This window comes from Peromyscus californicus, unplaced genomic scaffold (genome assembly GCF_007827085.1).
Source record: "Peromyscus californicus insignis strain IS unplaced genomic scaffold, ASM782708v3 Scaffold_5__1_contigs__length_169319896, whole genome shotgun sequence".
Lineage (NCBI taxonomy): Eukaryota > Metazoa > Chordata > Mammalia > Rodentia > Cricetidae > Peromyscus > Peromyscus californicus.
In genome coordinates, this window is record NW_026294573.1 from 42,369,780 (window position 1) to 42,395,161 (window position 25,382).

At 42.9% G+C, this 25,382-nt stretch overlaps 1 protein-coding gene across 9 annotated transcripts in view; it reads left to right on the top strand.

Moving 5' to 3' along the window:
- The first annotated feature begins 1,943 nt into the window (after positions 1-1,943).
- The window catches only part of Osbpl9 (oxysterol binding protein like 9), a 145,080-nt gene continuing 121,641 nt past the window's right edge, over positions 1,944-25,382 (top strand). For all 9 annotated transcript variants that reach the window (XM_052715064.1, XM_052715065.1, XM_052715066.1 and 6 more), the window contains exon 1: positions 1,944-2,076. In XM_052715064.1, the coding sequence (XP_052571024.1) occupies positions 1,966-2,076 (111 nt within the window). In that variant the 5' untranslated portion in view covers positions 1,944-1,965. The remainder of the gene's footprint in view (positions 2,077-25,382) is intronic.

Sequence of the window (25,382 nt, forward strand, 5' to 3'; positions counted from 1 at the left end):
AGTTTGGTTATTCTACAGAACCTTGATTAATATAGCAGGGGTGGAGTGCTTGCCTGGCATGCATGAAGCCCTAGGTTTAATTCTCAGTAATCACTGTTTTTTTTTTTCTTTACAATAAAAAAAAAGTGTATGGGTATTTTTGCCTACATATACATTTGTGTATCACATGTGAGCCTGGTACCATGGAGGCCAGAAGAGGATGTTGTATCCTCTGGAACTAGAATTACAGATAGTTGTTAGTCTCCATTTGGGTGCAGGGAATCCAGCCTGGGTCCCCTGCAAGAGCAGCCAGTACTCTTAACAGCTGAACCATCTCAACCTCCCAATCAATCATTGCATTTTTTTTTATTTTTTTCGAGACAGGGATTCTCTTTGTAACAGCCCTGGCTGTCCTGGAACTCACTTTGTAGACCAGGCTGACCTCGAACTCACAGAGATCCACCTGCCTTTGCCTCCCGAGTGCTGGGATTAAAGTGTGCCCCCCACCACCGCCTGGCAATCATTGCATTCTTTTTTTTTTTTTTTTTTTTTTTGGTTTTTCGAGACAGGGTTTCTCTGTGTAGCTTTGCGCCTCTCCTGGAACTCACTTGGTAGCCCAGGCTGGCCTCGAACTCACAGAGATCCTCCTGGCTCTGCCTCCCGAGTGCTGGGATTAAAGGCATGCGCCACCACCGCCCGGCAATCATTGCATTCTTAAAAAAAAAGAATTCTCAGGAAAGGCGCAAAGCTACACAGAGAAACCCTGTCTCGAAAAAACCAAAAAAAAAAAAAAAAAAAAAAAAAAAAAAAAGAATTCTTGTGCCGGGCGGTGGTGGTACATGCCTTTAGTCCCAGCATCCGGGAAGAAGATCTCTGAGTTTGAGGCCAGCCTGGTCTACAGTGAGTTCCAGGACAGTCAGCGCTACATAGAGAAACCCTGTTTCGAAAAACAAACAAACAAAAAACAGAAGAAAAAAGAAAGAATTTTTTGGTGGCATATCCTTTAATGGCAGCACTTGGAAGGCAGATGCAGGCAGATCTCTGTGAGTTCAAGGCCAGCCTGGTCCCCACAGCAAGTTGCAGAACAGCAGCTGGGCGGTGGTGGCACACACCTTTAACCCCAGCACTTGGGAGGCAGAGGCAGGCAGATCTCTATGAGAGGCAGGCGGATCTCTATGAGTTCGAGGCCAGCCTGGGCTAGAGAGTGAGATTCAGGAGAGGCGCAAAGCTACACAGAGAAACCCTGTCTCGAAAAACCAAAAAAAAAAAAAAAGTTCCAGAACAGCCAGGACTACAAAGAGACTCTGTCTCTAAGGAAAAAAAAAATTCTTATATGAATAATTTTTAAATGTTTTATGTAGCCCATACTACTCTTGAACTCATTATGTAGCCAAGGATGATCTTGAACTTAAAAAAAAACAGGTTTATTTTTAATTATATGTACTTTAAGCGTGTGTGTTCTCTGTGGAGTGGGGATATTTGTATGCAAGTGCAGGTGCCCTCAGTTCCGATGGGTTGTGAGCTCCCCCACTCCTCAAGTGGGTGCTGGGAACCGAATTCGGATCTTCAGCAAGAGCAGTACATACTCTTAACTGCTGCGCCTCGATTCTTCTACTATAATTTTCTGAGATTACACTTTTTTTCTTTTCTTTTTTTTTCCTGAGACAGTCTCACTTAGTTGAGTTGGCTTTGAACTACTGACACCATCATGCACGCTTGGATAATCTTATTATTCACGCTTGCTTTCTCAGCTCTCTGGCCTCCGTTACACGCCACAGTACACACAATAGGCAGAGAAAGAAAGAAAGCACGCTTGACTCTGATTGCCAGGGGCGTGGGTCCACGGGCTGCACGGAGGCCCCGCCCCTGGCCCCGCCCCCTCACGTCCCTGCCCCGCCTAGACTCTCGGAGGCCCCGCCCCCTGCATGCTGAATGCCATATAGGCGACTGACGTCAGGCCGTTTGTTGTCATTGGCGGCTCCCAAGATGGCGTCCATCGTGGAAGGGCCGCTGAGCAAATGGACTAACGTGATGAAGGGCTGGCAGTACCGTTGGTTCGTGTTGGACTACAATGCAGGGTTGCTCTCCTATTACACGGTGAGTGGCTGAGGCCGCGCTGCCCGGACGGCGGGCTACGGGGAGCCGGGGCGGGGGTGCTCCGCTGTGGGGACCGCCGTACGCGAGGTTCCCTTGTGGAGGAGGGCTTTGCGTGCGGGTAGCCAATGACCAGGAGGGAGATGCCGACCCAGCCAGTGAGCAGCGCCGGCTGACTGATTTATGGGCCGGGGGGGGGGGCGAGCCGGGAGCCTCAGGGAGTGGTACTGGGGCTAGGTGGGGTCTGCGCGGTGGCGAGGTGCGAGTGGGCGTAGTCCCGGTGTGGCATGTCAGCCGTGCGATCCAGACTGTGACCCCTGTTGCTCCCCGCCCGGGTGCCGACCGCACCCCTTAGCTCCTCCGGGGTTCGAAGAGCGCTGCCTTCTCGGAGCAGTGGTCAGACGAGCCTGGTCAGGTCCAAAGGTGACCCTCGTTAACAACACGGGCTCTGAAATCCCGCCTGTCTGTCCAACTCGGCAGTCCTACTCTGAGGATGCACCCTTCTTTCCAGCGGGACGCGAGTGTAACGGACTCCGTAACTTTTGAGAGCAGAGGATTCCCTCGGCGCGAGTCTTCCTTCTGCTTGCAGAGATGTAGACAGGGATGGTGCGGTTGCCTTGAAAGTTGTGTTCTGGGGAGGGCCGACTGTGCGACTTCACTGTTGTTGACACGAGTCAGTCAGTGGCCCAGGGTAGGTAGATGAAGTACTGTGAAACCTGTGTTCTGACTGCCTCTTCCACCCCCGTCGCATTAGAGATGGAAGGTGGGCGGTGTTAGAGAAATTACTAACGGGGCTACTTTCTTTGAGCTGTATGGTTAATAATAGCCCGTGAGAAAAAGAAAAGCACGCAGAAGAACAAAATATAGAATGTTTTGAAGGCTTTAGAAAATGATAGAAGAAAAAGGAAGAAATACAATTATGGGAGAAGAGTTAGTGTTGATGAGAGAAATAGGGATACATTGTTTATTTCATTCATTTAAAAATATCATTGAGTTCCTGTTCTGCTTCTTTCCTTGTCAGCAAGAATCAACAGCGGTGTAGGCACAGCCTCTCTTCTCGAGAGCTTTTACTGTAGTCTAGTGGGCACCTTAATTCATTTACTCTTAATTCATTTGCAAGATAGGTATTCATTATCCCCATTTAATGTCTCCATTTTACAGTTTTGGAATCCGAGGCTCCGGGCTTTTAAGTAATTAGCTCAAGATCACGTAGGTAGCAGTAAGTGGTGGAGTCAGGACTCCCATTAAGTTGCTCTTTTGCTACAGGAAGGAGAAAAGGTGGCCTTGCAAGAGTAAAGAGCATCACCTTTATCATTCTTCCCATGTTTTCTCTGCGTCTTTATTATTTTTTTTTTGTGGAGCCCAGGGCCTTGAACATGCTAGGTCAACACTTTACCACCGACCCACATTCCTAGCCTCTTTCTTTCTACATAAATTTTAAAAGATCAAACTTTCCTGAGACATAAACATTGGTCAAAGCTGAATATAGTGGCCCATCTATGTCACCTCCAAGTTTCCACATTTTGGATGGGAAATTTTAAGGCTAAGCCAGGCTAGGGTACCTAATGAGACCTTGTCTCAAATAAAACAAAACAGAACAAACAAACAAAAGCAAAAACAAACAAACAAAAAACCCCTCAAACCAAAAACACTTAAAAAAAAAAAAGACACACACACCACATTGTTTAAGATTATATAGGATGGAAAACTGAAAAACTGAAGAATTATGAAATCCCATGACTCAAAGAATAATACCAAGTTTCACTAAATGTGAATGTGATTATCAGCAAATCCCATGGAACCTAGCCATCATATTCATGATGAAGTAATTTCAATTAGTGGCACTATAGAATTAAGTTACTCTTCAACTCCTAAATTTGTGTGAGTCTGAATCTAGGGCCATCCTGATTAGGTCTCAAGTTAGGGTTCTAGGCAGCTCCTAGCCCAGACAAAATGTTCCTTTTTCTTGTTTTCTTTCTTTTTTTCCCCCTGACTCCTTGTCCTTGTAGATTAGGAGTGCTTGGACTCCTTGTCCTTCTGGCTAAATAGAAGTTTTTCATAGACTTCTTTTTTTTTTTTTTTTCCTTAATACTATCTTCCCTTCTGAGATTAGATTCTATGAAACGTCCTTGGTAGAGGAAGGAGGGATCATATTTCTCACTAATGGCTGTTTAGAAACATTTTCCCTTAATTCTTCTGTTATTTGCTTGCAGAGAATTGCACTATCTTGTGAAAATAAAATGATAACCAAAAGGAGAGTAGGATTAAATTCGGGCAGTGAGTTCTGACACTGTTTTAGTACATTAGAGTTCTGGTGGGTCTCTATTCATGATTTGCATGTGGCTAATGGCTTACAGCCACACCTTCTAGTAAGATTGTCTGAACTGGTTGTGCCACATTTTTCTCCTAATGGATTTATTTTTCAAAGGGTGAAACACTCTGACAATTTAAATTCAAATCCAACCGAGCTGCTGTCCGTCAGTGATGATGCCACTGTGTGGTCCCACTTTCAGACACTTGTCAGTTTCTGAGTACTCTCCATGAGGAAGAAGGCTCTGACACCTTCATATACATCTTACTTATTTGCAGTATAATCTGCAATTTCTTGTGGACACAATACCTTCTCTGCATCTATATCAGGAATTTCAAATCCAAATTTGTCTTCCGTGACCATAATAATCTCTACTTGATCCCAACCAATAAAGCCCAGATCCTTCATAAAATGTGAATTTTCTGAGAGCTTTTCTGGGTCAGTCTTGTCATAGAGTTTCAAGACATGTATCACTTGGTTCTTGATTCCCTCTAAGTCAAAGGGGGTGATCACTGTACAGGGGATACTAGTGTGTGACCCTTCTAGGCATCTGTGCAAGCGCCGAGCTGACTGCAGAGTCCTGGGCTTGGTTCATACTCCCACAGGGCACAGCGTTGTGACAAGTGACTGTTCCAAGGCCAGTGTTGGAAGCCAGGGTAATGTGGGAGGGCCAAGGGTAGGCAGCAGGTAAAAGCGAAAAGAACACAGGCCGCCATGGCTACACTGACCCAGGACATACTTGCCAGGAGTGCCACGTTTTAATCAAGGAAGCAAATAGTCACTTTATTCCTTGTTTCCAAAATTACTTGAGTTCTAGGCTGACACTGTGGTTGTTGATCTCTTCTAGGCTATCCTAGAAAATTCTGAACTAAACTAGATTGCTCTTGCTTTAGAGTCAGCTTCTACTGAGAGTCAGTATTAAATCATCTCCGGATTGAGCCACAGTCACTGGGATTAAACTTAAATAGGTTCAGCCAAGCCTTTTTTCAGCTTAGAGCTTCACCAAAATTCAACAAACTCTGGGGATGGAATGGTCCTTTTTTTTTTTAAATTAAAATTTATACTTTTCATTTGTGCATGTGTATGTGTTAATGTGCAGGCAGGTTCATGACAGAGCGCCTGTGTGGAAGTCAGGACAGCTTGAGGCAGCCAGTCCTCTCCTTCCACCACGTTGGTCCCAGGGATAGAACTCTGGTTGTTAGCCTTGGTGGCAAGTGCCTTTACCTGCTGGGCCGTCTCTCCAGCCTGGAATGATCTTTTTACTTTATTCTTTTCATTTCTTTCTTACTTTCTTTGCCAGGCTGGCGATTGAACCCACAGCCTTGCACATGCTAGGCAAACATACTACCACTAATACATCCCCAGCCCACTATTTTTGATTTTGGAGGAAAGCTTACTGTATTGTTACAGGGACTCTTTTTTAGGTCTGACTCATGATGTGTGTGTGTGTGTGTGTGTGTGTGTGTGTGTGTGTGTCTTGTGAGACAGGGTCTCACTAGCCCAGAATGCACAGAGATCTGCCTGTTTCTGTCTCCTGAGTTCTGGGATTAAAGGTGTGCGCCATTACACCCAGCTTAACCCAGTCTCTTAATCATTAGATATAGTATATTCTAGTGCTGGTTCATTTAGCAAGCAGTTTTGTAGGGCTGACGTTTTAATAGTACAATTAGTGTATATGCTTGGAGTGCAGGCATGATTCCTTCTGGTCTAGCAGAGCAGATACCCAAACATAATTTGAAAGCAATATGATAAGTGGCTGGAGAGATGACTTAGAGACCAAAGTGCTGTACAGTCACAAACCAGATTCAGATCCCCACATCTTGTGTAAAAACTGAGCAGGCATCATGGATGCTGTAATCCTATCACCCTGGAGGCAGAGGCAGGGGATCCACTGGGCAAGTTTGCTGGCTAGAGCAGGCAGGATTGGTGAGCTCTGGGGTCAGCCAGAGACCCTAACTCAGTAAATAGAGAATGATCAAGGAAGACACCCAAGCCGGGCGGTGGTGGCGCACTCCTTTAATCCCAGCACTTGGGAGGCAGAGCTAGGTGGATCTCTGTGAGTTCAAGGCCAGCCTGGGCTATAGAGTGAGTTCCAGGACAGGCACCAAAACTACACAGAGAAATCCTGTTTCGAAAAACAAAACAAAAAAGATACCCAGTGTTAACTTTGGGCCTCCACACACACATACGTGCCCCCACACATGTGAGCACACGTATACATAATGCATACACACTACACATGTGCACACACATACACAAAATCAGTGTGACAAAGTCAACAATAGAAATAGAAATCTGCAGAAGTATTGCCCAGAAAAGACCAGAAGGATAGCAGCACTAATGTAAAGATCTATTTGAGAGCTGCTCAGAGATTGACTCTAGAAGGTGTTGGGAGTCATAGGTCAGGCCTGGAGATAGATAAGGATTTATTGGGTGATAGCACAAAATTGTTTCATTGTATTATTGTTAGTATTATTTTAGGTTTTTTAAATTGCATATGTATGGGACATGAATGTGTCCACATGGGTGTGTGCCAGGGTGTGTGCATGTGGAGGCTAGAGGGTGGACATTAAGTGTCTTCTTCAATTGTGTTCCTCCATATTTATTTATGTAAATTTTTTTATTTTATGTACATAGGTGTTTTGCTTGCACATGTGTTTGTATCATGTGTGTGCCTGGTGCCCTAAAGGCCAGAAGAGGGAGTCAGTTTCCCTGGCACTGGAGTTTCAGTTTGAGCCTCCATTTGGGTGTTGGGAATTAAATGCTGGTACTTTGGAAGAGCAGCCAGTGCTCTTAACTGCTGAGCCATCTCTACAGCCTTGCTTTTTTGAGATAAAATTGAACCTGGAGCTCATCCATTTGGCTAGGCTGGCTGGTCAGTGAGCTTCAGGGATCCACCTAGTCTCCATGCCTTGGTCCCCCTGGCCCCCCACTGTGTTTCAGATGCATGGTTGGTGTGCTTGGCTTTTATGTTGGTCCTAGGTCCTCATGCTTGTGTGGCAGGCGCTTTACTGACTAAGCCAAACCTTTAGTTTCCGCGCCGCTCCCCCCCCCACCTCTTGAGCAAGTTCTATTTTTATCATTAGATGGGATAACCAGAGGAAGCTAAGGATGTAAATTTGAGACCACTATGCGAACTCTCAACTATTAATGTGAATCATGATCATAAAAAAGAGACGAGAAAGGAAGGAAGATTTTAGGAGAATTAGTTTTGTGAGGAGTTGGAAGATGAGAAAGTTGGTAGAGTTGGTATAATTTTCTGTAGAGTTAGCAAATGAGTTGGAAGTGGCCCATATTGTTGTAATACCTAGAGTGTGCTGGAGGATGAAGCAGGTAAAAGCTTTGGGAACACACATGATGTTTGGGGTATGGGCCCTAGAGGTGTACCCCTGACAGTTTTAGCAGGTTAGGATAGGCTTTCAAGAGGAAACCAGATTGCTGTGACCTGATTGGTGAGTACAGAGGATGGGCATATGAGCAGAGAGGGAGCAGGGCTGGAGACACAGGGAATGGATGCCTTTGGAAGAGACAGGTAAGGAGCCTGTTGGCTATGCAGCTTGGGCTGGAAGTCTATAGTGACATGACCTTGAGTGCCAAGCAAGCAGAAGTGGGGGATGTGGTGGATCATGAAAGGCTTTCTTGGCATTTCAATTTGAAATGCTAAGCAATTTGAACTTCATCCCTAGGGCTCTGAAGAGCCATATTCTAAGTACTTTTAATATTGAAAAGACTTACTGTAGACAATTTTGAGCTTATATAAAAGAGGACAGAATAGTGAATTATTAACATCCAGCCTTACAGTTATCAGCATATGGCTAATCCTGTTTATTAATACTCTTATCAGCTTTTTTCTCCCTCCCTTTCTCCCTCCATCTGTCTTTCTCTTTCTTCCTTCCTTCCTTCCTTCCTTCCTTCCTTCCTTCCTTCCTTCTTGTGTAGCCAAAGATGACCTTGAGCTTCTGATCTCCTGCCTCTGCCTCAAAAGCAGAGGGATCACCGATGTATGTCACCACACCCAGAGGATGGATGGAGATATATATCTATATCTATATATCTATATCTCTCTATATAGATATATATCTAATGTATTTTTATATATTATTTTTTATTTATTTATTTTTTTTTTTTGGTTTTTTCGAGACAGGGTTTCTCTGTGTAGCTTTGCGCCTTTCCTGGATCTCGCGCTGTAGCCCAGGCTGGCCTCGAACTCACAGAGATCCGCCTGCCTCTGCCTCCCGAGTGCTGGGATTAAAGGCGTGCGCCACCACCGCCCGGCTATTTATATATTATTAAAGATACATATATATTAAAGACAGAGTCTCACTGTGTAGTCAGAACTTATTTGTTTTGTTTTGTTTTATTTTTGGTTTTTCAAGACAGGGTTTCTCTGTGTAGCCTTGGCTGTCCTGGAACTCGTTTGTAGATCAAGCTGGCCTTGAACTCACAGAGATCCACTTGCTTTTGTTGAGTGCTGGGATTAAAGGTGTACACCACCACTGCTTGATGCCAGAGCTCTTTTTAAACTCGTAGGATTACAGGTGAGGTTGCTGTGTCCAGCTCAACTGGATTATTTTAAAGCATATTCCAAATATTATATTAGAGTTTGTGAATATTTCTGTGTATATTATTAAACATTAAGAATTCTTAAGTGTTTTTTTAATTAAAATTGTATTGTGTGTACAATTCACTTGTACATATGCATGCTCACAGTCAGGGGACTGCTTGTCATAGTTCTCTCTGTCCAGCATGTGAGTTCTGGGTTAGAATTCAGTTCATTGGGCTTGATGACAGGTACCTCTACTCTGGACATTTCAATGGTCCAAAAATATCTCTTTTAAAAAATGTTACCAAAACACCTTTATTACAGTTGAATAGTAGTAATTTAGTGATATCAAATTTGAAGTCTATTTGATTTCCTGACAATCTTGACCATCATCCCCTCAGCAGTTGCTTTGAGTCAGGATTCCAAACAAGATCCGCATATAAAATTCTTGATTACCTGGAGCTGGAAAATGGCTCAGTCTATAAAGTGCCTGCTGTGCAAGCATGAGGACCTGAGTCTGGCTCCCAAGCACACATGTCAACAGCTGGGCAGTCGCATTGCTGTCTCCCAGAGCTAGAGGTTGAGACAGATCCTTGGAGTTTCTGGCCTGCTAGCCAAGATGAATGGGGGAAGGGTCGTAGTTTTGGGGCCTGATGGGTTGAAGTGAAGTGTTAAGGGTCTGGAGTTTGGGACAGAAATCTGGGCTGAAGAGAGATAGTAATTTTTTACATAGGAAGAATTGAGTGACTGAAAACGGCTATATTTGGAGACAATTCAGGAAAATACCATTGGATTAGTTACTCATTGCCTTGTAACCAGTCACTCTAAAGCATAGCAACAGCAAACATTATCATTTCACAGTTTCTGTGGGATGGAACTTTGGGAGTTTCAAGCTCAGGGTCTCATGAAGTTGCAATCAAGACATTAGTCAGGGTTGCAGTCATCTGGAGCACTTGGCTGGGGCTGCTTCTGAATTGCCTTTGGCAGAAAGCCTTGGTTCCTTGCTGGCTGTTGGAAGGCTGTTCCTCATCAGGTAGCCTCTCCATTGGGACACTTGAGTGCTAACATGACAGGGAAGCCAGCTTTACCCAGAGAGGATGATCCAAGTGAGATCAGGTAGGAAGCCACCATCCTTTTATAGTTACTCTCTCATCATTTCTGCTGTATCCTCGTCATTGGTTCAGCTCATGATCTTATAGATGGAAATTTTACATATGGGGAGAAAAATTAGGCTTTGTCTTTTCAAAGAAATTGTGCTGAGATTGTAATGCATGACAGCCATGTTTAAGGAAGTGAGAGACAGGAAAAAACAAACAAACAAAAAACCTATACAGGAGAGTGAAGACAACAGCCAGAGGTAGAAGAAGGTGGAAGAATACCACTCCAAAGAAAGTGGTAGTCTTAGAAGCCAAAGTGGGAAGCATAGAGAGTTTTAAATACTGGCGAGAGGTTTGTACAGTTGAGATCCAATACACATACCCTCAGGATTAATGGACTTGGATATCACTGATGTCTGCAGTGAGGACAGTTTCTGTGAGTGGTAAGTGTAGGAGGCAGATTGGAGTGGCTATAAGAGTAAATAGTAAGACTAGACAAGTGAGTGCAGGGTATCAGAGATACCTCACTGCAGAAACAGGGCAGGGTGGATGATTGAAAGGACAGTTCCTGAGTAGAAGTGTGTTGTAAGGTAGCAAGGTCTAAGATAACCAGGAGAACACAGTGGACTTGAGGAGTGAGGACAGGGTACAGCCTTGGGAAGTAGGAAAAGGGGAAACTGGTTGTGAGGAAAGAGCTGGGCCTATAACATGTGGGTTGCTAGGAAGATTAGAACCAGAGACTTAGCAAGAATGGGTCTGTGATGACTTTGCATTAAAAACCCCTGCTAGTCAAACAGTTATTTGACAATTGATAGCGATGTCTAGAGGATTTTTTTTTAAAGTCTGTCTAATTTATTTGGATTTTAGGTTTCTTTTTAAAGATGTATTTTATTTTTTTTTTATGTATGCATGTTTTGCCTGCATGTATGCCTGCCTGTGCATCCACAGAGGCCAGGAAAGGGCCTTCGATCCCCTGGAACTGGAGTTACTGACAGTTGTAAGCCACCATGTGGGTGCTGGGAATAGAACGAATGTCTTCTGCAAGAGCAGCCAGGGCTCTTAACTGCTCAGCTATGGCTTCAACCCCTGGATTTTAGGTTTCTGAAGCACTAAAATGTGCCTATTGCCTATCTCTTTTGTAAATATGTAAAAGAGGTAGTTTCATTCTAGAATGATGTTAACATCAATGTCATCACATATTCGAAAGTAAATTTATTCTTTCCTAAGTAAACTTTTTTTTTTTTTTAAATGAAGGATCTTGTTATCAGCTTAGGCTGCCTTGGAACTCATGATCCTCCTGCCTTGGCTTCCTGCATCCTGGGATTACAGACATGGACTGACCAGCACACTCAACAGTAAACTGTTAGTGCATATAATTAAATGAACTTTTCATTAGGCTTATATGGTATGTGTCAGTGTAGGTTGAGTATCTCTTATCCTAAATGCTTGAGACCAGAAGTAGTTTGCATTTTAGAATTTTAAAAATTGTTTTGGAATTTGCACCTGTCATGAAATATTTTGAGGTTAAGAGCCAAGTCCAGGTTTAGTGAGAGATCCTGCCTCAAAAAAATGAGAAGAGTGATTTCGGAAGACAGAGTGGACTCTTGTCTCTCCAAACAAGTGCACACATACACGTGAATATGTATACACACACGTGAACATGTATAAACACACAAATTTCAGATTCTGGAACATTTTGAATTTCAGATTCGGGATGCTTAATCTATATGTAAAGTGGCTTTAGATTTGTAAAAGGAATGAAAGCAAAAGTGTATCTGTATTTAAGGACCCAAGGAAAGTAAAGAAACCCTAAGGAAATAAGTGGCATCAGGTGGGTGGAAGTGCCACGCCTTTCCTTTTGCTTTAGTGCTCTGCCAGGTGTGTCCAGGTTTGGACATTGTCGTACATACAGTGTTGTCACCTTCAAAGTTCAGCGCTGAGAACCGAGTAATCGGCCCCCCAACTCTCCCACTGCCCATTGCAATAAACTCATGTGTTACATTACATTTACATTAGCAGCTATCCTGAGGGTCTTGCTCCACATGGGTCTCAGGTTGGACCAAAAACAAGCCTTGTTTTTTTCTCTTTTCTAAGACTCCAGGGCCTTCTATCTAATTCTTTGGGGCATTTAGTCATTTTTATCTGCTATAGTCAACTAGCCATATCTGTAGTACATTCTTTATCTGTACAGCAAGCTTGTACCCTCCTTGATGGCAGTTTGTACTTACACTGAACATTATAATCTTCAGGGCCCACAGTGTAGCACATTCCAGGGAATGGAATGTTCCTGTTGATACAGGAGGCAGTTAGGGATTCTAGTTTACAGAGCAGAATTTGTAAGTTTTGCAGAATATATTAGTAGCAAATACACCCGTGGCTATGGCTTATATAAAACCCACCCTGAATTTATAGTAACTACAATGGCATTTAATTAATCATCTGGAGGCTGAAGAATCGTGCGATGTGCTTCTTGTGTTAATTCAGACAGGCTGTCAGTTTTTGCTGCTGTTGTCCTGGAACTTGCTGTGCAAATCAGGCTGGCCTCGAACTCAGAGATCTGCCTGCCTCTGCCTCTGGAGTGCTGGGAATAAAGACGTACTCCACCACCACCCAGCTCTTATATTTGTTTTTGTTTGTGGAGACTGGTCTTGTCTGTAGCCCAGGCTGGCCTGGAACTCATGGTGTGTAGACATACATAAAGGCAAAACATCTGTACACATTAAAAAGAAAAAAAAAAAACCAAAAGAAAGAATTGTTAATCTTAAATATGCTATGTCTATATGTGGCAGTTACCTCTGATTAGATTTTCAGATATGTAATAGGCAATTGCAGCCAAAACTAGAACAACACAGAAGTGATTTAGATTAAGAACTGCATTATTTTAATATTGACAGAGAAAAACAAACAAATGGCCAGCCGAATTATTTGCTTTCCTTCTTAATAACTTTATTATAAAAGGCTATCTTCTCAGACCAGGACCATCCTCCCTCCCTCCTCCCTCCCTCCCTCTTTCCTCCCCTTTGTTTCTTCTTAGATAATGCAGAGTAGCTGAGAGATCCTGTTCTTCTGCTTCAGCTTCCTGAGTGCATGGATTTCTTTTAAAAAGAGAAATTTTAAAAATTACTGCTTTAGCCGGGCGGTGGTGGCGCACGCCTTTAATCCCACCACTCGGGAGGCAGAGCCAGGCGGATCTCTATGAGTTCGAGGCCAGCCTGGACTACCAAGTGAGTGCCAGGAAAAGGCGCAAAGCTACACAGAGAAACCCTGTCTCGAAAAACCAAAAAAAAAAAAAAAAAAAAAAAAAAAAAAAAAAAAAATTACTGCTTTAGAAATTAAGTTTATAAGATACATGGATTCATATAAATGGAGTCATGTTCAACGAAAGTATTTTGAGTTACCCATAACTTATTTTTTTCTACTTAGCTGACACAATTAAGTTCATTATGGAGGCTGATTTTCTAAGTGGGGTGTGGTGGTGCCTTTAACCCCAGCACTCAGAATGTGGAGGCAGGAGCATTTGGATTTCAAGTCTGTCCTAGGCTGCACAGTGAGCTTGAGGCCAGCCTGGGCTACATTCCTGTCCCATGAATTTTAAAAAGAGGGTGGGATGATTTTTATATTTTGTCCACATAAAGCCTCTGTGTTCACTTATTTCTTGTATTTTAGTTTAGCAGTATTTTGTTTTTTGAGGCAGGGTCTTGCTATATAGCTGATTTCCAACTTATCATTCTCCTGCCTCCACCTCCTGGTGGGACATTGCTGACTTAGCAGTAATTATGGCACAGCTGGGTTTATAAACATCTGGGTTAGAATGTGCTCTGTCCCTCTGAGGTGCTCGGATTTCACACCCCTCTTTCTTGTTCCTCACCACCCAGAGACAATAAACCAGTCTGCTGGCAGCGCTCAGAATCCTGCCCTCTCACCTCTTCACTACTTGCTTTTGCTTTGCTCCTGTGGGAGAGGCCGTGCTCTGTGCACTGGGTGTCCTTGGCTGAGTTGGCAAGGATTTCATTCTATGGGTTTTCTCCTCCACTGCTTTATCTCCCCTCTTCCTCATTGTCTTAAAGCCCTAGCTCTCTGGGCTTCCATTGTCTGTTAAAGATCTTAGTAAGCAGTAGACAAGCATCTTAGTTATAACAGCTTTTAAAAAAATCTTATTCAAAAAAATCATGTTGTTGTTATTTTTCGCTATGTTTAGTTTGTGTGTGTGTGTGTGTGTGTGTGTGTGTGTGTGTGTGTGCGCGCGCGCGCGTGCGTGCGTGCGTGCGTGCAGGTGCTGGTAGGAGCTAGAGTTAGAGGTGCAGCAGCACTCTGGAGTAGCAGCCAGTGCTTTTCACCGCAGGGCCATCTTTCCAGCCTAGAACAGTTTTATGTAGAGTTTAGGATGCCTGTTTTTTTTTGGTTTTTCGAGACAGGGTTTCTCTGTGTAGCTTTGCGCCTTTCCTGGAACTCACTTGGTAGCCCAGGCTGGCCTCGAACTAACAGAGATCCGCCGGCCTCTGCCTCCCGAGTGCTGGGATTAAAGGCGTGCGCCACCACCGCCCGGCGCCTGTTGTTTTTTATCTTCCCACAGATTGCCCCTTCCCCCCATGCTGGGGATGGAACACAGGCCCTCATCCTTCCCGCCCTCAACACCTCAATAGCTTCATTTAGATTTAATTGACTTGCCATACAGTTCATTCATTTAAATGAATGCGATTCACTGGTTTTTAGTAAAGTCACCAAACTGTGACAATCCCCACAGTTTTAGAAACTTTTCTTCCCTCTTGAAACTGTTTCTATTAACATCATTTGTCGCGTGCCTGCATTTCATCTGCATGCCCCTTTACTATTTTCAAGGTTCGTTCAAGTTTGGTGTAGAAGATGGTATTTTTTTTTTTCCATTTTTATTTATTTATTTTTCTATTATCAGCTTGATACAGTACAAATTCTTATTCTAATAGTGAAATGTTTCACTGAGGCTTGCCCAGTGATTGAGTAAAACCAAAACTTACTATAAGCCACAGTCATCCTAGGGTCCCCCCTGCTGTGTAGCCTCCCTGGTTCTGTGGTTCTTTTTTCTTATTGTTTAGAAGCTTTTTCACAAATATATTTTTGGATCATATTCTTTCCCCTCCCCCAAATCCTTCCAGGTCCCTCCTTCCTCCCTACCCACTCAAATTCATGTTCTCATTTTTTTCTTTGTCTTTCTCCCTCAGACAAAACAAACAAAAAACCCAACAAAGCATGAAATCAAAACCAACCAATAAACAAACAAACAAAACTGACAAAAAAAAAAACCCACCAAAAAACAAAAACAAAAACAAGAAAAAGCAGACAAAGAGCGAGGAGTACCTTTCACTCCTGAGCGCGCAAGTGTGACCGGACTCAGTGTCACCCATCACCACTGACCTTTCCCCAGCAGCCATCGATGAGTACAAGGAGCTTCATGGTCAGGGGGTCACCTTCTCCGTGCTGGGATTGCGTCTGGTTTTAACCTGTGCAGATCTCATGCAGGCTGTCACAGTCTCTGTTGTGTCTGCAGGATGTCACTGGGTATTGAATTGTGTGCATATCCCATATTTTCATTCACCAATCGACAGAGATGGAGTTGTCTCTGCTTTTTGGCCATTGTGACTAATGGCGCTATGAGCTTTTGCATGCAAGTTTTGCTCTAAGTATCCTTTTTTATTTCTTGAGTATAGATCTAGGATTGGAATTGCCTGGTCATGTGGTTACTCTTTGTTTAACCTTTTGAGGAACTGCCAGACTGTTTTGTTTTTTTTTCTTTTTTAAATGGCTCCTATTAGCTGAATAAGGGTTCTAATTTCAAGAAGATTTGTCATCTTCATTTTGATCATACTATCTTTACTTGTATTTTCCTTATAGCTGTTATATCTTTTCATATGTTATTGACCAAGTGAATATCTTCTTTGGAGAAGTATTGATTCATAGCCTAGCCAATTTTAAAATCAGGGTTTCTTTCTTTGTTTTCTTTTTTTGTTAAGTTATAAGAGTTTATGGCCAGGGAGATGGTTCGGTGGGTAATGGTGCTTGCTGCCAAGACTGAAGGTCTGAGTTGGATCCTGGGATCCACATGGTAAAGGGGAGGAGAGGACTGACTCCAGCAAGTTGTTTTCCAGGTTCCAGATGTGTGGTATGCGTGCCTTTGTGCACATGTGCACACATGCACAGTTAAAAAAAAAAACCTTGATTTTTGTCTTTTTTTTTTTTCTCCCCACTTTGTTGAGACAGAGTCTTAGGTAACCCTTGCTGGCTTCAAACTGGCTGTGTAGCTGAGGATGACCTTGAACTTCTGATTTTCCTGTTTGAGTACAGACAGGTGTGTGCCACCAGGCCCAGCGGAGTTTCCTGTTTTCAAGATACCAGTTTTGTATCAGATACTGAATTTGCAGCCTTGTTCTGCTTGAGACTTTAATTCCGTCTTTCTCTTCTGGTGTAGTATTAGGGATCAAATCCAGAGCTAATGAACGCTGAGCAGGCACTCTGCCCCTAGCCTGCAGACAGCCGTGGTGCTTCCTTAGGTGACGGCTTCCTTTGATGCACAAAGTGTCCCATTTATTATTCTTCTTATGGTAACTATGCTTTGGCATCAAATCTTAGATGTCATTGCTTACTCTGTTATAAAATGGCCTAAGGCCATGCCACCCAGAATGCTCCTGATCTTGTCTAAAGTCCCAAGATATTACACATGTGGGGTCCCCCCCCTTTGGATTTTATTATCTTTTTTTTTTAAACCTATATTTTATTTTAAGAAATTGATAATTTTGGACCCCAGGTTTAGGTCTTAGGTAATTTTTAACCTTTTTTTTTTTTTTTATAGGAATGTGGTAAGAATCCAACTTTATTCTTTTGTATATATAAACCAGTTATCCCTGGACCGTGGAAAAGATTATGCTTTCATTGAATTGTCTTGGCATTGCTCATAGTCCAGTTTATACTGCTATAACAGAAAACCTGAGGCTAGGGAAGTTACGGAGAAAAGGAATTTATTTAGTTCACAGTTTTGTTTTTATTTGTTCATTTTGTGGATTTTTTTGAGATAGGGTCTTATATAGGCCAGGCTGTCCTTGATCTCACTTTGTAGTTGAACTGGTCTTGAACTTGTGATCTTTTTGCCTCTACCTTCCAACTGTTTGGTTACAGGCCTGTGTTACCATGACTATCTAGCTCATAGTTCTAGAGGCCATGAACATGGTACAGGTATCTGTGTGGCCTCTGGTGAGAACTGTATGTGCCAGAGTGATGAGTGGGTACATACAGAGACCAAACACACAAGGCTGCTTAGCATTGTAACATCCCAGTTTTGTGGTAATTAGTCCACTCCTTGGAGATGAGCATTAACCCCTTTTAAGTGTGGTCTTTTGTGACTGTCTTTTGATAGTTGTGACTTTACCTATCATAGGTATGGTATCTATAGTTGTGTTCTCAACCTGTGGTTCGCCACCCCCAAACTCTTAAAGCCTCTGCCACCTCCTAATACCACTACACTAGGGCTCTAGCAACTCATGAGTGAACCTCTGAGGACAAAAGAATTAACTATAAACGGGGGTGGTGGTGGGGTGGTGGTGGTGGTGGGGTGGGTTACTTTTACATATGTTTTGTGTGTGTGGTGCTAGGGATCAAACTCAGAACCTCATGCATGAGCGACAGCTGTGGAGCTGTGCCCAGCTGTGGTTGACTTTTTAGGTTCAGAACTAGTCTGCTGATTAATATGTTTGTCCTCATACCACTTTATACTTTCTCAATTACTGTAGCTTTGTTTAAATTTTGCTTCTGGTTTTGAAGATTTTAGTTCACGGTTGGTCTGCTCTCTTGCTTTTGAGCCCAAGATGAAGCACGATTGTTACTGCTGGGAGTTAAAGCAGGGCTGCTCACTTCAGAGTGAGCAGAGAAAGAGACATGCTGAGGGAGGGGTGTGAGGCATTCTTTACAGGCATGTTCCTAGTGAGCTGCTGCCTTTAACTAGGCCTATTTTCTAGCATTTCCGTTACCTGTAACCCCACTATAGTAAGGCTCCACCAAAGTATTCATTCACTGACTTGGTGAGAGTCTTCAGGGTCTGATCTTACCTATGGCAGCCAGACCAGCCAGTATAACAGAGATCATTTTGTCTTTTGTTGTTTGAATCTTAGATGGTCTTTTAATAAAAAACCCAGAGCCAGATATCAGGGTGAAAGCTGAAAGATCAGAGAAGCAGAACAGCCAGCCACTAGTTCTTACCTCTACAAAATCCTTAGCCTAAAGAGAATGAGCTCCTGTTTCCTCACTCCTTATATACATTTCTCTGCCCTCCCATATTACTTCTGGGATTAAAGGCATGTGTGCTTCCCAAGCAAAGGCATGAGATCTCAAGTGCTGGGATTAAAGGTGTGTGCCGCCACTGACTGGCTCTCTTTCTCTCCTATACTGGAACAATCTCATATAGCCCAGTGTGGCCTTGAACTCACAGAGATCCAGATGGATCTCTGTCTCCTGAGTGCTAGGATTAAAGGGTGTGTGCCACCACTGCCTGACCTCTATGTCTAATCTAGTAGCTGGCTCTGTCCTCTGATCTTCAGGCAAGTTTATTAGGGTACACAATGTATCACCACAGTCTCTGAATTTTAATCACCTGGATTTGGGGAATAAGAATCAATTTCTGATGGGTAACATCTTAAATGACTTAGCCCCCCAAGTCGGGTGTGCCTGCATTGTAACTTTCAACTTCTGCTTTTATGTTGTTTTGTATTTTAGTATTGGGTCTCACTATATAGTGACTTCAAGGCTGCTTTCGATCCTCCTGCCTCCACCACATGAGTACTGGGATTATGGCAGTGTACCAACATACCTTTTGTAAATCTGTAAATTTCAGAGTCATTAGGGTTGGTCAAGAACCAGGACTTGTTTGTGCTTTGGTTTTAAATTGCCTTACAAAAGTGGGTTTCCTCTCATTTTAAAAGCAAAATGTATACCTTGTCTCAAGTCTTGGGGAATTTCTTAACCTCTTTGGCATGGCTCTGGATTCTCAGCTACCTTCTTATTCTCTTGTAATCACATTTCCCTTAAGCACCAACATTTGTGATAGAAATTCTTTAAGGAAGTCTTTTCTGAGAAAGTATTTGAATTCTTAAGATTTACCCTCTGTTTTCATATTTACATACCAGATTTCAAATGCTTTCCCTAGTAACTTGGGAATCAAATTTAAGTTTCTTTGCAAACACTTTTTTCTGAATCCTAAACTCCGAATATGAACAAGGAGTTTTGGAGCACAGCCCCTTTCTAAATTGGGCTCTGCAGAATGAGTCCTGGGATTAGACAGCGTTCCAGCTCTTGTTCTCAGAAACTAGATTTGTATTTGTGTGTTCTACATATTTTCACACACATGTATTTTAAAGTTCTTTGGGGGGCTGTTATATGTGTGTTCATGCCTGTGCATGTACATGTGTGCAGATATTTACTACAGTTCACATGTTGGGGTCAGAGAACAACTTGGGGTGATCAGTTCTTTCCTTCTGCCGTGTGGGCTTGGGAATCAAACTCAAGTTATTATTCTGCAGCAGCGAGTGCCTCTCCCTACCGAACCGTGGCTCACTCTTTAAAATGTTAGGGGGGTTTTCTTCTTGTTCTCTTTTTCTCATTTTATTTTGTTCCCACATTGGTCTTTTTCCAAGTAAGGAAAAAGTTCCTCAGGCTATTTTTGATAAAGATATGAAATTGAATGATAAATAATAGATTATAATTTCACAGTTTAATGGGGGAAATACTAATATTGAAGCACAAACCACTTGGAGTTTAACACTTCCCCATTATTTCCCTCAGTCAACTCTCTTTAAAAAAACATGAATCAATATTTAGTGTTTTGGGCGATATTTGGGAAACAAAACAAGTCTGCCTTGAGGTCTAGCACACATTGCTGATGTGCTATAAATAATTTGTGAAGCGTGCGCTGCTCTTTAGTATTTAATATTTAACTTGATAAAGAATGCAAAACCCTAAGTCATCATGGTTGTCCTTAATTGAACCTGTGCCTGTTCCCTGAGCTGTTAGCCTGAAATTCTCCCTTGAAGATAAAATTGTCCTTTTTCAAACAGAAGAGTGAAAGAGCTGAATCTGTTGTCACATGCCTTTGTCATCCTAGCATTCTGGAGGCTGAGGCAGAAGGATGGCCTAGAATTGAAGGCTAGGCTGGGCTACATAGTTCCGGGCAGCCTGGGCTATAGGACAATCAGGTTTCAGAGAACCCAAAACAAAACAGTGGAAAGGCTGGGGCCCAGTGGCAGGGTGCTTGCCTGGCGTCCCTTCATGCTAGATTTGGTCCTTAGCACTAAGAACCCAAACCAAAACAATACAAAAAGCCCCAAACCAAAAGTTTGCTTTCCAGTGCAATAGGTAAACACCAGAGATAAATAGATAAATACCAGAGCACCAGCCTTTACCCCTAATTTTGAAATCCCTAAAGCTTTGAATTCTAAAAGCTTTTTCTTTAAATTTATGACATTTTTGTTTGAAAGCAAAGCCTGTCTTGAATTAATGTGTAGCTATTTATAATCTTCATTACACTTATAAATATTTATATGCTGTACTGCAGAAATAGTAATGTGCTTGTGAGATTTGCATGCCTGGTTACCCCAGATCGTACTGCAGGTTTTTACTGTAATTTATGTAATGTATGTATATTACCTTTCTGCATTTGTAATTTTGAAAAGATCCAAAAAGCTCTTGGGTTAAAGGGTGCAGACATATGTTTGTGATCTGGTGATCTAGGAGTTTTCAGGGAGGCAGGGTGCTGTCTCCTGAGCATGCACTACTGAGAGCTGTCCTCGGGGTGACATCTACTCATCTGAAGACAGGACAGTCACTCATTTTACATTCATTCTCTATGGCACAGAGACCCTTTAAGGAAGATGTAGACTGAGCAGGCTTACCATGACTGTTAAAGATGTGCCTGGGGTTTGCATTCTGTTTCTCTCATTTGCTGTCTGTGAATGTCCATGGTCAAGTTCCTTAAACATTTCCCTTTGCTTTCTCAGTTATAAAATAGTTGTGGTTAGGGCTGGTGGCATGGTTCAGCAGGTAAAAGCCCTTGCTCTGTGAGCTGGACACCCTGAGTTCAATCCCTAGAACTCATGGTGGAAGGAGAGAACTGACTCTTAAAAGTTGTCCTTTGACTTCTTTCCCCATGTGCACCTTAGCATGTCAGCCCTCCTGCCAACACTGAAATAGCTGATATATAGAGTCTCTGAAGCTGCGTGTCTTTGCTCTGCCTGTAACCCAACATTTAGGAGACCTGAGACAAGAGAATTGCTGTGAATTCCAGTTCAGCTTGGGTTACAGACTAGAGTGAGAGTCTGCCTCAAAAAACTAAAAAGTAAAAAGAGCCGTCTCATAAGCTCTTCGTGACAACATAAACAGGACAGGAAGTAAAGCTCCAGCATAGTGTCCGGCCCAGAACACACGGTGATGCTAACAAAGCCAGTGTTTATGTTTGTTAGATTAGTATTACTCAGGAAATGTCCATTGTGGTCCCATTATGAAAGCCTGTGTTCCAGTTCATTAGTTCATAGCAAGGAGTGAAGCGGTACCTTTGGCCATCTGAGTGCTGCATCAATGCTTTCTGTTACTGAAAGTAGGCGATATGGGATGCCAAGTTTATATGCAGCATCATGTCAAGGGGAATTTCATGTTACAGATTTTTAATGGCACTGATGTTGACAGGGAGGATGCAGCATCTCCATGTTAGAGACACACACATTACCACAACCCACTTGTCTGACCTTGGATCAACAGAACTTCTATCTTGGCCTTCTGGTTCTAGTTTTGATCTGCTTTCTGTAACATTAATTGTATCAAATAAAAAAAAACAATCTATTTTAAGTATAGTTAAATAAGTTTTCACATTTGTTTATGACCTCATTGCTGTCTCCTAATCAGAGCATAGAGAGTTATTATCATTGTGCTAAGTTCCTTCCTATCTCTTTATCTTTCCCTCTTCGGAGAGCAAGTGCTCCTGTATTCATGGTTTCTGTCTTCGTAGTGCACTGGTGTATTGTTGGTTCCAACACTGGCTAGGCACACACCCTCATGCCAACATGGGGATGTTGGGGATGAGCCAACAGCAGTCTCCGTGTTGAAGCGTTTTGACATTTGTTCGCATCCTTTGTCCACACAATGTCCACTATCATTTACTGAATGCTTTTTATTTTTACAGAAGGGTGGTTGGGTGCCAAATTAGGGGAAAAGATACAAGAATAAATCAGACACCTTGTCTCTTTGGAAAAAGTGATGAGGCACTCATATCCTATGTTATAATGTGAGACATAGGAGTGCTATGCTCGGTCAGAGACCTCAGCTCAGAAGTCCACTGTAGCTGTGAGAGATTTGCAGCAAGTCAGGTGAGACTCTTGTTTAAGACAAATGGTTTTTTTTTTTTCCCGAGACAGGTTTCTCTGTGTAGCTTTGCGCCTTTCCTGGAACTCACTTTGTAGTCCAGGCTGGCCTTGAACTCATAGAAATCCTTCTGCCTCTGTCTCCCAAGCGCTGGCACTAAAGGCGTGTGCCACCACCGACTGGCTGACAAATGTATTTTAAGCAAAGTAAAAATTAACATTCAAATAGAAGTTTAAGTATCTTTATATAACATGCTTGGGAGACATTCTTTGCTTTCTGAAAGGATAGCATGTGTAGATGTAACCAACGGTCTTATTAAATAAGAAACACAGAGCCGATTCAGAGAAGAAAGCCAAGAGGTCAGAGCTAAGAGCCTCACCCTTCCTGATTCAGGGATCCTCTTCAGCCAAGAGAGCTCTCCGAAAAAAAGGGACCTACTTCCTGTGTGTGTCTTTATATAGTCTAGCTGTTCTGCCTTCTCATTGGTTGTAAACCCAAACATGTGACTGCCTCGTCACTGCCTGAATGTACCGCCCTCCAGGTCCTTAAAGGCGTGCGCCACCGCCGCCATGCACTTGCTATGGCTCTAATAGCTCTGACCCCCAGACAACTTTATTTATTAACATACAATTAAAATCACATTTCAGTACAAGTAAAATACCACCACAAGCATGATTGGTTTAAATGGCAAGCTAATCCACCAGTGAATCTTAAATATGTTTGTGTAAAACTTTTCCTAACACATTTACTTGTAAAGCAGTGTAACCCATGTTTATATTTTAATTAAACAGGTTTTCATAGATAGCATGGTATACTGGCTTCAAGCCAGATTCTGTGAGTCAGTTAAGGTCTTCCCCCCTTCTTTCTTTGAAGCACTGGACCCAGGACCCAGGATCCAGGACCTCAAGCACGCTAAGCAAGCTATCTATCACTGGGCTGCAACCCCAGTCTTCATATTTTTGAGTAGCTGATGTATGCTAAGTATTTACTGAATTGATTTTCTTAAAGCTTATAAAAAAGCGGCGGTGGTGCACACCTTTAGTCCCAGCAGAGGCAAGTAGATCTCTTGAGTAGTTACAATTAACATAAAAGTAAGTAGATACTCCAGGGTTGAAGAGATGACTCAGCAATTAAGAACACTTTCTGCTTTTGTGGAGGGGGACCCAGCACCCACATGGTGGCTCACAACTTATGCAACTCCAGTTCCAGGAGTTCTGACTCCCTCTTCTGGCCTCCTCAGGCACGGCATGCATCTGTTGCATATACATTCTTGCAGGCAAGACATCCATACAATAAGAAATAAATTAAAAAGTATAAAAAATAAGTAATTACTTTGGCACTGTTTTGATTTCATGTTTATATAATATTATTAACTTGCAATTGTTTTATGGTACTTTTCAAAATGCAATTGAAAAAATTTGGTCAAAACACCTGAAAGTTGGGGTGAGGGAAGTGGTTGGTCAGAGGGAGGTGCTTCTCGAGCCTGATGGGGCCTCCGTGGTAGAAGGAGAGCACTGACTCCTGGAAGTTGACCTCTGACCTCCTGCATGCCAGGTGCATGCCCCTCCCCCATAAATAAATGTGATAAAGAGGAAAAGCCACCTGGAGTGCATGCTTGTAACCCCAGGACTGGGAAGTGAAGGCAGCAGGATGTAGACTTCAGAGTTATCCTCAGCTACCGAGCTAGTTTGAGACCAGCCTGGGTTACTCTATCTCGACAAAAACAGCTCAGAAAGTTATCAGAAAAAGAAAAAAAAAAGTTTCTTCTGTTTTACCTGGGAGTGTTGACTAGCTTGAATTGGGGGTAAATAAGCATATTTCAAGTAAATTATGTATGTTGAATGAGTAGGATACCTAAGAGAGGAGTCTGGGACCATGCATACATTTATCTAACACCTCCCAGGACCCAGATATTAATAAATTCTAGGAGATAGGTTGAAGGTAATAATAGTGAAATGATAATTAGGCTTCTCCTATGGGACAAGGAAAATGGCACAAACATGCATAGCACAACATAAGAACCAGTGCGGCAGAAATAGCTGTGAGCTGAGGAGAGAGCATGTGCACATGTACATACCCAGGTGGGCATGATTTCTGTAGGTTGGGCAAATTTGACGAGACATGTTTGAAATAAAGCATATATAAGTAAAGGCGAGTTTGATGAACTAAATCAACAGCACATTAACAAGAGAAAGCATGTGTCCAAGTTTATCAGGGCGCCTGGACCCACACGACATAGGAGACTCCAAGGAATCAGATGCCTGTGGCTTAGCATCCTTTCAGAGGGAGAGTAAAGTGGGGACCTAGTGACACTTGTATGGGGGAGTAAGTGTTTTGGGGGGTAGGAGGGCCCGAAGAACAGGCGGTGGCCTGAGACAAAGTTCCACTGGCTCTGGGTGGTTTGATTTTCAGCTTCCTCTGTGTTCTCCTGATTCCTAATCACCCTTGGTTAATGCAGTTTTAGTAAGGAAGTTACAGACAATCCTGTTCCTGTTCAGTGGATCTGCTCTAAGGGAAGACCACTTGGAGACTCGAGAGACCTTTGGGCTGCTGCTTAGGTTTTAGGTGTTAAGGTGTCATATTTGGGAGTGTTTATTCTTGTTACCAGTTATTAGGGTCAAAGTCTGGGTCCTGGAGCCCTGACAAGCTACACTCCAGTCCACCTGCCCTCAGTGGGCCAATTGAAGCAACAAATAATAATGAGAAGCAGAGAAGGGTTTCTTCAATGTGACCATGCTGGCACAAGGAAAAATGAAGAGGTCCAGTGACCCACTCATTCCAAGTCCATCTTCAGGGTCCAGACTCCAGGCTTAGATTTAAATAGAGGGCAGAGGTATGCATAACTGAGCAGTTTAGTCAAGGTGTAGTCCTGCCTGTCACTGACTCATCATTGGCTTCTGGTTCCTGGTCTGTCTTCCAAGAAGTTAGCATTGTGTGAAACCTCTCCGACAAGTAAATCTCTCTGCGGACACCAGCATTCCTGGGAAAT